The sequence below is a fragment of the Podarcis cretensis genome (genome assembly GCF_951804945.1).
Source record: "Podarcis cretensis genome assembly, chromosome: 3".
Classification (NCBI taxonomy): domain Eukaryota; kingdom Metazoa; phylum Chordata; class Lepidosauria; order Squamata; family Lacertidae; genus Podarcis; species Podarcis cretensis.
This window is the reverse complement of record NC_137172.1, coordinates 123,342,421-123,360,536: the sequence shown is the minus strand read 5'-3', so window position 1 is coordinate 123,360,536 and position 18,116 is coordinate 123,342,421. Positions and strand designations below refer to the sequence as shown.

The window sequence follows — 18,116 nt, the reverse complement described above, 5'->3', positions numbered from 1 at the left end:
TTCCGCTTTTTGTAAACAGACTGAAACAAAAGACTCTGTATGCTTTAACCTGGAAATCTGATTCTAAGATTGAAATTTCCTGCATTTATAACCATCAAAACCCCCTTGACGGCAGGGGAAAAGGGGGGAAGAAGTTTAGACTTTTTAATCCTGCAGAGAGAGTAAAGGAATATAAGCTCCATCGTCCTAACTTGGGGACGGGACGTCAGACAGAAATTGTTGGAGATGTCCATTAATTGAAAACGGAATATTTTTGACAGATAGAAACAGAAGAGAAACAAAGTAACTTCAATGCTGCTTTCTGCTTTTTTATATTGTATGGCAAGGAAACAAAGTATTTGAAAATCGAAAGTGAATGTTTTCCTTTGTTGGATACATTTTAAAGATGGACGTTAAATAGAAACTGTGTCCTCTAGAGGGAGTTTGTCAGCTTGTTTGCTGCAACCTACAGAGAAGATATAACAGCTGTGAAAATCAGACCGTGGGACCAGCTACTTGACCTTGAACAGAAATGATCAGGGAGGAAGTTTTACTCTCTGCCCTTGGCAAAATACATGCCAAACTGCAGCAGCTGGATGAGAAAGTGACTTTGATGAATGAAAAGTTGGATTCTATATCTACTGCAGCTAGTAAACACGAACTAATACGAAACGAAGACAAAGAAACTTTACAACAGTCAATCCAGGGAATCGGTTTAATAAAGTAAGTCCAAGGGCAGATGAAGATGGAAGAGGTGGGGATTGCACCTCAAAAGTTTCAGAGATTCAAAGTCCCGCAGGACCAAAAGTTGCAATACTGGAAGATTGAACTTGGAGAGTGTCTGCAAGCTTTTGGAGTTAAGGAAGTTCTTAGCTCTGGTGGGACTGTGAAACAAGCTGATAACTATTTTTGGAACAACTACTTTTTGGATTACAAAACCAACACAGGGGAGTGGGTCAGTGGGGAATGGGACATTATGAGGATAGAAAATGGAGATTATTACTGTACGGAATTCCCTGGAGACTCACTCCCCAAGGAGAAAGGGAAGAAATCACAAAAGAATCCAACAAGGGACAAGGAAGTGTGCAAGTACAAACAGGAACAAGAAAATCTGCAGAGGGGGCATGGAAGGGATCTGAAAGCCTCGGATATCAGAACACCAGATTGATGGACAGGACATAATGGCGAGAAAGGACTGACATAACCCGTAACCAGGAAGAAAGGACGTTGGATAAAACTAGAATGAGAAATTCTTTTTATATATTTTATATTTTTGGAATTAGTGTAACACTAATGAAATATAAGAATGTGCTGGAAAGGAATTAATTGGCTTTAGCAGAAAGGTTTGGTAAAATAAGAATATCAAAGAAAGGATTGATAATAGACGAAAATTTGGAAATATAATATGTGATGATAAACAATTAAGGATAAATTAAGAGAGTATGAATTTGCTGAACAAATTTTTTAAATGAAATACAGAAACGGAAGGTGTGAGGAAGTCATGAAAATAAGTTAACGAGAGTTAAGATATCAGAAAGAGGGATTTTTGTTTTTCTTTTTTTTCTTTTTTCTTCTTTTTATGTTAAATTCTGGTTTTTGTATTTTGTTTTTCGTGTTTTTATTGTGTATTGATTTGTAATTCTTTTTTCTGTTAAAAATCAATAAATATCATTTTTTAAAAAATAAAGTGCTGGTATTGCATGCAGGTGAAAAGTATGGATGGCTGCAAAATGACATTTTAGTTCAGCCCATGCAAGCCACCGGCGTCCCAGCCTTAGCCCCCACCCTACTGCATGGGGATGGGGAAAGGGACTTGCCCTATGCAGCGGTTACTACTGGAATGGTGTAGATTAAGAACTTCAATGAGTCATCATTCAGATGCTAAATATTATGTACATTAAATAACTGCATTCCATAAGAGAAACACGTAAAACCCAGACTGTTTGAGTAAGCTTATTATACAAAATGATTTTCTGAAACAGGAGACAGACAGAACATTCAAACAGAAAGGATCAACAGCATGGAAAAAGGATGCTAGAAGTTCCTTCCAATGCAATGTGTTTTCAAAATTATCTACCTGTAGTTATATATTTGCTGAGCCATACAATAAAAAACAAGCTGTGCTTTAAAGTTAACATGATGCAACATAGCATTGCATGTTCAAATTTTAGAGAAGTTACACTGCACTATTCCGCACATTTTTCCTGTTTCCTTACCTGTGCAGTTTTTGCAGTCAGATCTGTTGGAGTTACAGCTGTTTTGGTCTCAAATTCAGAGTCAGTCTCCATTTGCCTCTGAGAGGCATTACATTTCGTATCAACCTCTGCATCCCTACTGTGGGAATATCCAGGTTTATCTCCCAATTCTGGTTTTTCAACATGTAATTCAGAACCCAATTTCCTTCTTTCGCTGACATCTGGATGTTCATGTTTTTCTAGTTCTGAGAAATTAATGGTAATGTCAGAATTTTGATGTTCTTTTTTGTCAGTCTCATCACATAAAGTTTCTGGGAAAGCATCCCTTTTTGGATCGCTAACTTGTGCCAAATCACTCAGATCCAACGTGTCTGCTTTTAGTAGTTTTCTCCTCCCCAATAAGGGCTGTGCTTGTGCTGTGCTGCTTTTCACAGTTTCCTCAAGTCCAGAAGTCCTTCCTAAGCTTTGTTGTTGTTTTTGTTGATCTGTGTCACTTTTAGTCCTGTGAGAGGAAGGGGAAGCCACATTTAGGCTTAGATGCTGATCTGGTGTCTGACACTCACTTTCTGACTTGCCAGTTCCACTCTCATTTATAAATACAGAGTCACCCTGAAAAACAGTGTCAGCCAAACTCCCTTCAGGCTCCTGCAGTTCTGGCTCCCGTTTCAGGTCATTTAGTTCTGCATAAAACTTTTCCTGATCAACAGAACTGTTTGGGTCTGTTTCATAGTTGCCCACTTTGTATGTGCTTTTGCTACTGTTCTCTTCGATCTGAACCACATTTAGCTCTTGCCCACTGAAATGTGCCCGGATTTGATAAAGATAGGTCATAACAGTCAGTTTGTCAGGAATTGCTAACAAAACCATGTCAGAAGGTTCTAGCAGCCGGGATATTCCTAAACTGGCAAATCCATCATAGGCCTTAAAATAAACAGAAACAAAGTCAATGTTTTCATTGTACAAGACAAGTCAATGTTTTCAAGTCAATGTTTTCATTGTGCAATCTTAAAAGGATTACAAACATTTAATATAAAATAAATAAATATTGGATGGCCATCTTTCATGGATGCTTTCCTGAGATTCCTGCAGGGGACTAGATTACCATTGGGGTTCCTTACCACTCTGCAACTCTATGATTCTTTGATAGTACACACTGAAAAGAAGTATACAATAGTGTTGGGAAACACTTATGATTCTGAATTGAGTTTCTTTTGAGATCATGTTCAGCACAATTGAAATCAACACTGAAATTTCACATTGGCTTCAAATAAGATATGGTCAGAGATCCATTTGCTGAAATTGAAAGAAGTGTTGTGCTGTTGATAAAGTATTATTACTATTATATATTTATAATATAAATTTGTTTCCCGTACCACTATTTTAAAATAGCAACAATGATAATAAGAAATAAGGGGGGGGGGGACAGACATGACCGGGGGGGCGGGGGGCGGTATGTCTTGATGACATTAACTGCTCTGTGTGCAGGGACAGTTCTGTATGAAGGTACATTCAATTATGCGTGCCTTCATCTGCAATCAAAGTGCAGCTGTTTTTGTTTGTTTTTTAATGGTTAACCATCTCATTTGTTTGTGTGAACTGGGCCTAAGGATCCAGATGATCAGCCCATCTCAGGGAGACAATCACAAAACAAAGTTCTTTTCATTCAGCCTACACATTTTTAATCTTAACAATCTCTTTCTCTCTCCGTATACATGCATTCACACGCATACACTATCACACCCTGCAATATGTCTGGAATTTCCCAGACATCTGGGATTTTGCCCGGGCTCAACAACTTTGCCACTCTTTGAAATATGGCAACCCTCCTCTAGTGCAACGAGGATGCAGAATATAGGATGGGGCTATGCAGATGAAGAAATAGATCTGTGCATATAAGAATAGGCTCCCTTCATAATGGCCAAGAGTCACAGGGACAGAGAGGAGGTTTAGCACACTCCACTTACTTTCCCCCAGATATGAGAATAGATAAAAAGCTGCACTTTAAGAGATACTCTTGCAGTAAATTCCAAGTAACTATATCATTTTTGTTGTTGTTGTTGTTGTTGTTATATACCTATCATTTTATAAGTGTTGTGTGAAGTTTAAAAACAAATGAACACAGTACCTGCTTGCAGGCTTTCACTTTAATAGAGACAGTAGAAAAGTGGCAGCTGTGTGTGTGGTGGGAATAGGAAAACAAGCAAATGTAGGCTCCAGTTGTTGATAATTACATAACTAGCTTTCTACCCTTGACCCTGACTGGTTCGTCCCTCACTGGCGGAATCCTCCATGGTGGCACAATTTGTTTCTCTGTGCAGAGTCCAGAGACACTCTTCCAAAGTATGCAAGAAATAGCTTCACATCCCTGCCACCCATCATAACAATAAGCATTTGGGTAGCAATAATAATAGAGGCAGAGTTCTACACAAAACAACTGCCCTTTAAATATTGCCTACAGTCTTGTTAAATGATTCTTGCTTATAGCAGGAAGAAACAAGTACCGTATTTTTCGCTCTGTAAGACGCACCAGACCACAAGACGCACTTAGTTTTTGGAAGAGGAAAACAAGAAAAAAATATTCTGAATCTCAGAAGCCAGAACAGCAAGAGGGATTGCTGCGCAGTGAAAGCAGCAATCCCTCTTGCTGTTCTGGCTTCTGTGATAGCTGTGAAGCCTGCATTCGCTCCATAAGACGCACACACATTTCCCCTTACTTTTTAGGAGGGAAAAAGTGAGTCTTATAGACCAAAAAATACGGTAATCTTTAAAAATGCTTTAAGCTGGAGCAAAGAAAAAGAGAGAGAGCATGCTGATCACTTTTAAAAATAAGGAAGTAAAATAACAAAGAAAAATATGAAGCTATACTACACAAATCCATTTTGGTACATATTTATCATTGGTGATCATTTTTCTACCACCTATGAAAATCTGGATTGGTCTGAAAGTGTAATCAGATAACAACAATCTACCACTCTATGTTGTTTCACTCTATTTAATCTAGCCATCTATCTATTTATCAAAAATCTAACCAGTGTCTGACTTTGCAAGCAGTTACTCATCATTTAACTTCTAGCAAACTGCTAAGTAAAGCATGGGCGGCCACTTCTTCTACTAGCCTTTCAAAGAATGCACATGCATCAGGTTTTTCCAGTTTTGGAGAATCACAGCTGTTTCTCAATTTACAATTAATTATTACTATCCTACATAGGTCTTGAAGAAATAGTATTGTATTTCAAGGAAGGCTTTTTAAAAAGGAACTATGGACATTATTTCAATTTATAGGCACTTTTGAGAAAAACAAATAATTTCCACTCACTGATCTCACTTTTAATAGAAAAGATGAAACAATCGTTTAGAGGGGTAAAATGCAAACTGTGTTAAATTGTTAAGATAACAAGTTAGAATCATAATCAAAAGTGGGAGAGAGAGAAAATTGTCTTTAATCTGAATTCCTTGAAAGCACTTTTGAAAACTCTGGTGTTGCTTGTAGTCATTTCAGGAGGGGAAAAATGTATGAGTTGCAAGGACAATATCTGTTTGTGAAAATATTGTTATAAGTTACTGTCCAGAATGTTTCAAGATTGTGTTGTTAAAATAGGTTATCCTCTTTTAGAAGGTGATTCTTTAGTTGGGATATTTAAATGTCATATGTGCATAATTATATACTATGAACATAGTCAAAAAACCACAACCCTGCACTCCCATCCTTAAAGTTCAGGTTCACAGCCTGAGGGTGCTGCTTGGTTCAACTTTCCTGCTGGATCTGGCTGGACACCCAACTAACTTCAGCAGCCTATGGTGCCTTTTATCAGCTTTGGCTGGTACACCAATTGAATCCCTTCTTCTTTTATTATTATTTATACCCCGCCCATCTGGCTGGGTTTTCCCAGCCACTCTGGCAACATCTAAGCTCGATTTCTGTAACATTTTGGTATTGAAGCTGCCCTTGAAGTTGGTTGTGGAAATTGCCGTTGCTTCAAAATGTGGCGGTCATGGTGTTGTCTGAAATTGGCTGCCAAAAATATTATAAGGACAGGACTGAAATAGTTTTATTGACTACCAGTTTGCTTCTGGGCTCAATTCAAGTTGCTGGTCTTGACCTTTAAATCCCTAAATGGTGTGGGCCTGGCGTATCTGAAGGACAACCTCTTGCACGTGGGCGGCTCACTTGTGAAGAACTTTACGGAAGGCCCTTCTCTAGTTGTCATGCCTTCTAGGGCTAGGCTGCTACCAGAAAGAGGCCTTTCCAGTGGTAGCACCAAAACTGCCAAACTAATTCCTAACATATGTTCACCTGGTACCTTTGTTACTATCTTTAACCTGCCAGGCGAGGTCTACCTTGCGCTCTTGAGCTTTCAGTGGCATCTAACTGTCTGGTTTGTTTTTAAACTATTTGCATCTCTCCTTTTTAGTGGGAACTGGCTGCTTTTCTATATTTGCTGTTTCTCTGTGGAATTTTGCTATTGTTTTTCTATTTATTTATTCAAATACATTGTACTCAGAACAGACCCACTGAAACTGATGAACACAATTAAGCTAGGTGCATTAATTGCAAAGGTTCTACTCTGAGTAACCACAGTTTTAACTGCCGTGAGATTTCACTGTGATAAGATAGGGTATAAATCCTGAAAATGAGACATTGTAAAACTCAGTGAAGGTTTAATTGATATGTTTAATGTAGTGCAAATTTTGCAAGTCTTGATATCATCTCAACAGGTTGTCTAATAGCTGCTAAATAAAGCTTTATAGTTGTTATTGCTTGATGGTAGACATAATCTTATTTCTGATATTTGTAAACCATTTGGAGCCTTTTTTGGGCTGAACAATGGTATAAATATGTTTTATATGGTATAAACAATTACTAATAGAGAAGATCAATATAGCCATAGAAAAACCCAGGAACACAAAAAGACAGCTGCACTTTATCTATTCTATGTTAAGTGAGCTAACATATCCATTTCAGATGCCTGAATGTGAAAGTGCATATGGAACAGGGACTTTTTAGTGGTGGCCCCCTTAAATACCTTTAAAAAAACATGGCCTTTGGGAACTAATCTAGGTTACAGGATGCAGGTAGGTTATTTTGTTGATAAACTCTCAGGTCCAGGATTTCTAGGTCTGTGTCTGAGCGGGGGTTTTTTTTTGTCCCACAGCTTTCCCCAGGAAAACCTGCTGTTTACTGCTGAATTGGGGGGATGGGGGACAGAAAACTGGGTTTTCCATGGATTGCCATTTGTTCTGATTCAGTGGTAAACCATGGATTTTCCCAGGGAAAGCAAAAGGACAAAAGAAACCCCAGCTCGGACACAGACCTAGAAATCCTGGACCTGTGTCTAGAATGTGTGGCACAAAAGGAAGTGTGGATGAAGCCTCAGTTTTGTTCTGTTACAAAACAAGATCTCAGCCCAGAGGACTATGAGCATACATGGTTCCCAATGATAGTTATGGTACAGCAGTTTCTGTGTGCTCAGAGGAAACATTCACTTCCAGGCGATAGATCTGTTTTGCTGGATCAGGATTTGCTAAATCCCCTTACCTAATTTTGGTATATTTTCAAATATGTTGTAATATTTATATATGTATTCATAAGAAGGAAACAAATTTTCATCATAGGAAATATTATATATAATATGAACTATTCAGTAAAGCCAAAATGAACTAAACTGATTAGCAGCAGCTGAATCTATGGTATATTTTTAATGCTTCCCAGATTGCGAAGTAAAAATATGAAGTCTTTAACTGAAGCCCTTTAATTTATATCCAACATATTTCTCTCCCAGCATATAAGCACTGTGAATGGTGTAGTGTACAGAAATAACTATGTCAGTATCATATTACAAAACATGCATTTATGTTAAATAAGGACAAATGGTTAGGTTTTAGCAATTGAACAGAAGACATTTTTTTAAGGCACTCTGACTTTTAAGTTCATTTTGGGGGGCCAACTTCTTCTTCTTCATCTTAATTCATTAAATTTGTATATTTTCTAACATTTTCTAACAGTCTGTACATCAAATCTTTGAAATGGGTTTTGAACTATAAATGTTTCCTAATGAAGGCTTTTTTAAAGACAGAAACAGCATTCTTGCACTAGGTGACTTCAGGTGTCAACTGCAGCTCATCAGCAAGATCACCAGAGGCACTATTCTAAACATATCTCTATTATTTAACACATTGCCATATTGGTCAAGGTCAGATGCCAGAGGTAAGTATGTCCCACATCCTTTCAGTCCTGCTTTTAAACAGGCAACCCTATGCTTGCCTAACTCCCTCAGTGAGGCTTACTTCCTGGAAAGCATGAATGGGACTGCAGCCTTAGTGTAGGAAAAGGTTTTAGAGGACACTCTGATGACATGCTTTTGTGATGCCATGATACGTAATTGTATAAAATGACTCACATCAAAGTTACCAGTTTAGGAAAAAATATAATTGACAGGCAAAGTCTCCTCTAACACAGTTGCATTTCTGAACGTTAATGCTTATAGCTAAAGCCAGAGTCCTCAATGCATTTTCCTTTCCTCTGTCAATTTGCAGGACAGAACAGAGAGGGACAAAAAAGGGTGTTATTTATTCATTAATTGGTCAGGAGGAGTCATTCATTGTCAAATGTGTTACACATCTGCATGGAATTTATACTTGGCAATTGTTCCCAGGGCTGTGCTCATTCCAATCAAGGGCATGCAGGGTTATCAGGCAGAACTGTGAGAGCTTAGGAAATAAATCTGCAGGAAGCAACTGAGATACTCAGTGTTGCTGTCAGGCAAAGAGTTGCAAAGTGATGAAAGAATGAAAAAACACCACAGCATGGCATCAACAATTGCTTCTTTAATAAAGAGACTGAGTTAACATTATAAAAATGGGCTAATACATTTTCGGTTAAAATGACTCTCCACTTCCTAGTCATAATTTTTATGAATGATAAATACCTAATTGATTTGTACATTTAACACCATTTGTTCAGAAATCAAACTACTATTTACTGTGGCTTATAATCATGTTTGATTAGCTCTTATACTCAAAGGACCTCAGTCATGTTTGATTAGCTTGTACAATCATAGGATTTTGATGTTAAAACACACTGCAACAGAAATCAGTGTGATGTCACAGATAATCCTCTTAGGTCATCAGACAGCTTAACACATAATGCCGAAAAAGATGGCAATGCATCTACTTCTAGTTTAAAAGTCTCTCATTAATTTCTTCCAACAAACAGTAGCTACTGAAATGATAGAATGGGGTGATAGTCAATGTTAGTCGTACTCAGAGTAGATACAATGAATTAATGGACTTAAATAATTTCAGTGACTTTAGTCAGAAATCACCCGTGTGTTTTTGATGACTCTTCTGTGTTCGAAGAGCATGAACATGCACTTAAAGTTCACTCCTTTTATAATACTGGAAAATTACATATACTATAGTTTTCATGTAACTTCATTATTCTATCAATCAATCATTCATCACACACGCTTCCCATATGAAACATATGTTTGGATTTCCTGAATGAATTATGTAAATCTACTGCGTACAGAAAAAGGTGGCATTTTAAGGAGGGTATTTAATTTTCCTACGCATTATCTTGAATTTTGTAGCTAATTTAAAAATGATCAGTTAGAAGTATAAAGTCACATCGCCTAGATGAAAAAACAGCTAATAAAACAAATTGAGCTGATTTGCACTTAGTTTTGTTGCAGGCGAATCAAGTGGAAAATGAGCAATTTTTAAATAGATCCCTCTAGGGCCAATGCCCTAGAATCTTATGGAAATTAAAATTTGTAACTACAGTAAAATACTTTTGTAGCAAGCAGCGTTAAGTACCAAAATGTCTCCTTGTGATTCTTAGACTGAGTCTCAAATCACTGAACTCAATTCAGAATGTTCCTTTATAACCTTTACATCAAAAGGGTATTAGATTACCTAATATTACTGAGGATTATAAACCTGGACCCAGAACACTATCAGACAGTACTTCATTAATATTGTTGCATTCTTTTTAAAAATATATCTTGTTACCAACCAAAAACATTGTTTAATACTCTGCATAATATAAAAACTCAATGCACCTTACCGCTAGTTTAATTGACTGCGCTGGATAAAAGCCTATGTGAAGTGTTATCTCCATTTCTCTTTCGTAAAATAAAAGCCATAGTCAAAACAGTGCTTATTATAACCATACCAATGACAGCGTTCATATTAAAGTAGTGACCAAGCAAGCCTTGAAGCAAGATAATTACTGAACAATGATATTTTGTAATTTAAATTAAATTATTACAAAAAACAGAATGATCACAAGAGACCTACCGCTCTTCCTCCTCTCTCTCTCTCTCTCTCTCTCTCTCTCTCTCTTAATGTAGGCCCATATAAACATGAAACCCTAATGCCATCATGACATTTGTCATGAATGTTTAAAACTATGACAAACTAGAGTCAATAATGCATCCCATTTGAATCACAGGAGGCTCAAAACCTTCTGTGAGGTACAGTTATGACCTTACCAAACAACCTCACACCCACAAAATTAATAAAAACCTTCCGTGATCCAAAACTGTAGCTATATCTATTTTCTCCCTTCCCTCTAGCACTTCTTACCTTTTTGTTGTTCTCTTTAATATCTTGAGGATTCAGAGACTTGTAGTCGCTGAGGGGGAAAATGGCACAGTAGGTATGTAAAGTACTTGATAAAAGCAGCAGTTTTTAAAACAAACCACTATCTTAAAAAAAGAATTCAACATAAAACAGCATCAAACAGTAACTAGCAATTTCACTGCAATCCAATCAGCAAAACTAATAGTGTAGAAAATTAAAAGAATAAATACATAAATAAAAATATAGAGATTGCATGTTTCATTGCCTGAAGCTTTCCATCTAAAAAGAGAAGTTAAGGCAAGGACTTGAGGCTAGCTTTGACAACCAAATTTTCTATGAGGTAATCCTTCATTGTCAGTACAATAGAGCTACAGGCTTATTTGTCTCATCTCATTTCAACACCAACACAATTTTCATAATCATCTTCAAGTCAGTTCTTTGTATAAGATTAGAAAGAAAAATATCCACACCAAAATCAAGTGAAAGGGAAATAGGAATGGTTTTGGAGAAAGTGTCAGAAACGCCATAAGGTATGGACATATGTACATTTCTGCTGCACCCTGCAGGATAGCATTAAAAAAAACAACTGAAATAGAAACGAAAGAGACATAATCCAGGAAATTAAAGTTGCCATGTTTATTTCACCACAATAAGAAAAAACTCCAAACACAAAGACAAAATGCTTCTACTTACATTAGGTCAGGCCTAAAGTGGTGTAATATTGCACAAAAGGATAATCCATTTCGCCAGGATGTAGTGAAATTGGTAATTTTCACTCCCCTATAGTTTTTTGTAACTTCTTTGCACCAAGCAAGCAGTGACTGACTAGCATTTGTCTTCCTCCCCAAAACAGGACTTGGTTTTGGGCTTGGCTGAAAAAAACAGGAAAAAAGCTAACATTATATAATGTAATGGAAGATGAGAAATCATTAATTGACCTGCCTAGACAATTTGCATCCTTTGATGTCAATTTAGGTCCTTCAAAGCTGTCAGTTTACAATCACTGTAACTTGGAAAAAAGACACAAATCTCAAGTCATTATTTACAGACTTAGCCTTTGGCATTTGTCTCTGAAGGATGTGCTATACAGGATTTGAACGTTACAAAAAAGAACAGGCCAACTATACTGAGAGAAATACTAACATTAAGTGCTTAAAGACTAGGCACATTATTGCATGGTATGTAGTTATGTCACACATTCTTACAGAAGTTATTCAAAATTCAGTCTTGTAAAAACATCCTCATAAAGACATTTCACGTTTAATGAAGACAGTCAGCATTGTGATTATCCAAAAGCAAAACATATCAGGGTCAAAGTTGACCACAAGTTGAGATTTCCTGCTCTGGAATAAAAAAATCAAATTCAGAATGTGAGTTGCTGTATGATGACAAACAGTTATAGGGACTTAAACTGGAATATGTTAGTAATAATTTTATTTTAAGACATTGGCATCTATTCTTTCAGTTCTCTGTATCTGAAAGGTAATTCCCCCCCCCCCCAGCTTTCACATAAAATATTTGTTAGTTTTTTTAAAAGCTTAAAAATTTTTCCTATCCACATTTAAATGTGCAGGACTGTTCAGCTGGAATATATATGCAAACCTCTCAAGAACTAGTTTGACAAAAGGAAGGCATTCGTTCATGAACCTTAATGTGATCATTTAGCTTGGGGGGAGGTGTGTGTGTGGAATTCTGTAAGATAGATTCATACGATCTGAAGAGAAACCATAGTATTCCATAAGTGTACAGCAAGAATGCCAAGTACATAAGAGTTGTCAAATTCAGAGGTTAAAAAAGTTGTTAGTACTTCTCAACAGCACACATTTACAAAGAAATAATCCTAACCAGCATGCCTAACTTTGAAAGACCAACGATGCCCTCCCTTGACTAAAGCATGCCAGTGCTAAGCAATTAAAACTGTCAACTGTCAACTGATTTATGCTTTTAGTGCTCATGGGCTGCTTACAGTCATTGTAACAGAAATACCACAAAGGTAATTTCTCATTTTTATTGACTGTTAGACTAATAAGCTGTGATTAAATAAACAAATTCACAGATAAGCAAAATGTTATTATCTAATTCATATACCCTTCAGCAGCACAGACATACATTGCCAAATAACTTGAAAAAATTGTATGTTGTCACTGCTTTCGGTTTTAATGCTTGGATCTATGCCTACAGTAGTGATGGATGCTTAAGTGCAAGTAACAGGTAAAACTGAAAGAAGAGTAAAAAGGTTTTTCTGGTGACAGACAAACTGTAGATTACAAACATTTGCAAACATTCACAAGCAAGTAAAGAGCAATGGAAAGTGTTAATGCCTGAAATACTTTAGGTGAAATCCAACATAGCGCTAAGTGAATGCTCCTTCAATGCAAGGGTTTCTGCATGCACAACAGAACACCACCCCTCTTTCCTCCTCCTGCACACCCCTTAAATCTAGGGGTTCTCTCAACCCTCTGGGTAAAGGTAAAGGACCCATGGACGGTTAAGTCCAGTCAAAAGCGACTGGGGTAGCGGTGCTAATGTTGCTTTCAGGCCAAGGGAGCTGGCGTTTGTCCATGGACAGTTTTCCGGGTCATGTGGCCAGCAGGACTAAACTGCTTCTGTCTCAACGGGACACTGTGACGGAAACCAGAGCGCATGGAAATGCTGTTTACCTTCCTGTCACAGTGGTATCTGTTTATCTACTCACGCTGGTATGCTTTCAAGCTAGGTTGACAGGAGATGGGACAGAGCAACGGGAGCTCACCCTGTCGCAGGGATTTGAACCACCAACCTTCCAATTGGCAAGCCCAAGAGGCTCAGTGGTTTAGACCACAGAGCCACCGGCATTCCTAGAGCAGATTTGGGTAGGGTGTGGAGCATGCACAGGGGAAGGAGAGTGGGGCAAGTCCCATTTTGAAAGTGGAAATCTTTGTGCTAACAGAATGGATTACTTGAATACCACCCAGAATTTATTACATTTTTATCTCCACTTGCCCTTCAAAAATCTTAAGATGGTGTACATGCCCCCCACCCTTCTCTGTCTTCAAAAGATCACCATGAAATAGGTTAGGTTTTGAGCAAACGACTGATCCAATGCCACCCAGAAAATTTTGAAGCTAAGCGGGGATTCTGAACCAGAATGGATTTGCTGGTCAATTTTGAAGCTAAGCGGGGATTCTGAACCAGAATGGATTTGCTGGTCAATTTTATGAAGACTATATCTGGATTGGTGGGACGCAGGTGGCGCTGTGGGTTAAAGCCTCAGCGCCTAGGGCTTGCCGATCGAAAGGTCGGCGGTTCGAATCCCTGCGGCGGGGTGCGCTCCCGCTGCTCGGTCCCAGCGCCTGCCAACCTAGCAGTTCGAAAGCACCTCCGGGTGCAAGTAGATAAATAGGGACCGCTTACCAGCGGGAAGGTAAACGGCGTTTCCGTGTGCGGCTCTGGCTCTGGCCAGAGCAGCGATGTCACGCTGGCCACGTGACCCGGAAGTGTCTCCGGACAGCGCTGGCCCCCGGCCTCTTGAGTGAGATGGGCGCACAACCCCAGAGTCTGTCAAGACTGGCCCGTACGGGCAGGGGTACCTTTACCTTTACCTATATCTGGATCAAAATCTGTAATTATTGATGCAGTGTAAATATCAAAACCACTTTGTGAATTTTCACTTTTCCCTAATTCTGTTCTGTGCTGCGGTTCCCAGGTGTTGCTTCATTATTGTGATTCCCATCCACTCCCATAAACTGCTTTTCTTTTCCAGTTTAGTCAAATGGACGATCCCACACAATTAGGGAATGTAATGATATTTCATCTGGCATGATATCACACAATTAAAAAACCAAGAAAAAACACACACAATCATATTTGGCTATGCGATATCACTGGAGGCAAGTGAGGGCAATTAAAATGAGAATGTAAAGTTTTCCCACTCCTGAACATGTTTGCAAAAATTGCACAAGAAACCCTGCCAACAGTGCACATCCCTCTGGAATGTATAGCAGAAAGGCTATACATACTATAAGGAAGGTTAGCACAGAGGTAGAAAACAAATTTTTCTCTTGAAAGCTGCATTCCCTTGAGGGCAATCTACAAGCCAGCAGTGGAACCACTAATTTTTAGTAAATTTTAGACACAGGATTTAATCATAGTGTGTATTACTTCAACAGTGATACATATATTAAGTAGCCCTCAATTCAGTGCTTTACAACTGCCACATTCCTGATTTGTGAGTTGGGTACTCTGAACATATATTTAAAAAATAAAAATACCACAAAAATGTGCATCTGTAAACAGATTTCCTCATAGAAGGCTTGGCAGTGGTGGCGGCGATGAATGGGGATTTGAAGCTGGGTCTTAACCAAATCCTAAGGAGTGGAGGAGATAGTGAATCAGTGGGAAACTTTGTCCTGAAAGCCTAACTGAGAGAAATGAAACATAATCTTTAAACATGATGAACATCCATATTCTGCTACTCTTTTTCTTCAATGCCATCACCTATTCACCTCCTTCCTTCTTTCCATCTCCCCCTCTTTCTTAAACTGCAAATCTAAGCTATGTAGGCATGTAGGTAAACCTAAGCTTTGTAGACGTACACAAGATCATACACAACATTTTAAAATCATAAACAGAAGTAGTTAAGAAGGCATTTGATCAAAGAGAGGTCCCAGCAGAGTCATCAAGCAAAGATTGTCCAAGTAATAAATACTGCTCCCATCTCATAAGCATTTATCAATGTGATTCTGAATTCACTAGTTAAAACTACAATAACAAGGGTGATTGACTCAATGGGATGGTAAACCTGGTTCAATCACCCATGTCCTACTACCCTACTGAGAAAAACCCCACCCCACCCTCCCACTATATGTAAGGGTGTGCTGACTTCTGTTTCAGTGTATCTGAGGAAGTGTACATGCACACGAAAGCTTATACCCAGAACATACTTAGTTGGTCTCTAAGGTGCTACTGGACAATTTTTTTATTCATTTTGACTGCGTCAGACAAACACGGCTACCTAGCTGAATTCAAAAAAATTAACAGAGTTGACAACAAGACTGGATGTGAATACAGCCAGTGTAAAATCTAACACAGATTCTATAAATAGATTAATCCAGGAGAATTCAGAAACACGAAAGATTGCAGAAAGTGCAAAAACAACGGCTGAAGAGACAAGGGAAAAGTTTGGGCCTATTATTAAAAAAGTGAATGAGCATGATGCAGCCCTCTCCTTATTGGAACTTCAGCGTAAAGAGAAGAACCTAAAACTTAGATTGGTTCCTGAAGGGGAAGGGGACAACCTTGTGCAATTCCTTACAGAGAACATTATAGCTTTTTGGCAAGAGGAATGGGAGGAAGAGGATGAATTTGAGATAACAACAGCCTTTCGACTGGGCAGAAAGCAGGATAAAAAACCAAGGGATTGTCTAATTACATTGAGATCAAAAGAAGAAAGAGATAAAATATTGAACTTGCATTATCAAAAGGCACTGGTGATCCAAAACTGTCAAATACAGATTTTTAAGGACATTCCCAAATATATTTTAGAGGTGAGAACATATTATAAAAGCCTAGCAGACCTGCTGAAGAAAAACACCATACCATTCAGATGGGAGTTTCCACAAGGATTGTCCTTTAACTTTAAAGGAAGGAAGATTAAAATAAAAACAATTCAGGACAAAGAACAATTTCTGGAGAGATACCTGGAGGATCTGCAGAAAGGAACTGTGGAGGAGGGGGAACCACCTGATATAGCAAATCTGTCATTTGGACTTTTACCACCACCATCGGAGGAAGAGCAGAAGCTTGGAGCAGTTGGAGGAACAGCTACTTAAATACAAAATGTCTCTGCAACTCCTTAGTTGGAATTGTAACGGCTTGAACCTTCCTCGGAAAAGACGACAAGTATTTCACATTTTGAAGAGAGAACAATTAGATATAATATGCTTGCAAGAAACCCATATTGCCAGGATACATAGGAAATTACTGATAAATAAGAGACTTGGTCAAGAATTTATCTCATCAGACAAAGTAAAGAAAAGAGGTGTGGTGATCTATGCAAAGGAAAAATTGGCTCCAAAATTGATATTTAAAGACGAACAAGGAAGATACCTGGCAATTGAAATACAAATTCAAGGAGAAAAGATTTTGATTGTTGGAGTATATGCCCCAAATGAGGGGAAGGCCGAATTCTTTAGGAAGTTGCATGAGACATTAGTTGACTTTTTAGACTATAAAATCCTAATGATGGGAGATATGAATGGAGTTGTCTCAACAAATATGGATAAAGCACAGAGACAAGTGATTTCAAAAGAAGGGAGACTACCAAAGACCTTTTTCGAAATGACTGAAACAATGGACTTGATTGATATTTGGAGAACAAGGAATCCTCTAGAGAGAGAGGGAACTTTCTTCTCTGAAGCAAAAATGACATGGACAAGAATAGACCAAATTTGGATTTCTAGCAGTCTGGCGTCAAGAACAAAAAAAGTAGAAATATGTCCAAAAACGTGCTCCGACCATAATGCGGTGAAGATGGAGATGAAACTAACAACAACTGGATCCTTTAGATGGAGAATGAATGACACCCTATTTAAGGATGAAGAGATCCACAAGAAGGCCCTTAAAACATTAAAAGATTACTTTGAGATCAACAGGAAAACAGATGTGGAAAAAAGAATAATTTGGGACGCAAGCAAAGCCGTGATGCGAGGTTTCCTAATTCAACAAAATTCTATAAAGAGGAAGCAACAAAATGAGAAGAAGGAAAAATTTTTAGAAAAAATAAAAGAAGGAGAGAAGAAGCTGAGATCCAAACCAAAGTCCCATGAGATTTTGAGAGAAATAAAGTTTTATCAGATGCAATACATGGAGCTTATGAACCAACAAATAGAATGGAAGATAAAGCAAATGAGACAAAGAACTTTTGAATCAGCGGATAAATGTGGGAAACTTCTGTCATGGCAACTGAAAAAAAGGCAGAAAATGAACACTGTAATAAGTCTAGAAATGGATGGAAAAATTATCTACAAACCCAATGAGATAAACAATTGTTTTCAAAGTTTTTTTAAGAAATTGTATGCACAAGGGCCAATCAACGAACAAGAAATAGAAGAATTTATCAGAAAATACGGTCTACCAAAAATTCCAGAACAAAGTAAAAGGATCTTAAATGAGGAAATAACAGAACAAGAAATAGAGGGTGCCATCCAAAATATGAAATTGGGAAAATCACCAGGACCAGATGGCCTGACGGCCAAATACTACAAAATGTTGAAAGAATGGCTGATACAACCATTGAAGGAAGTTTGCAATGAAATTTTGAAGGGGAAAAAGGCACCTGAATCGTGGAAAGAGGCTTTCATCTCACTTATACCGAAAACA

At 38.0% G+C, this 18,116-nt stretch overlaps 1 protein-coding gene across 4 annotated transcripts in view; it reads right to left on the bottom strand.

Annotated features, from left to right (window-relative positions):
- Positions 1 to 18,116, bottom strand: part of EHBP1 (EH domain binding protein 1) — a 306,658-nt gene that overhangs the window by 115,113 nt on the left and 173,429 nt on the right. For all 4 annotated transcript variants that reach the window (XM_079969700.1, XM_079969702.1, XM_079969701.1 and 1 more), the window contains 3 exons: positions 11,451 to 11,629; positions 10,761 to 10,809; positions 2,196 to 3,095 (listed from right to left, as the gene is read on the bottom strand). In XM_079969700.1, the coding sequence (XP_079825826.1) occupies positions 2,196 to 3,095; positions 10,761 to 10,809; positions 11,451 to 11,629 (1,128 nt within the window). The remainder of the gene's footprint in view (positions 1 to 2,195; positions 3,096 to 10,760; positions 10,810 to 11,450; positions 11,630 to 18,116) is intronic.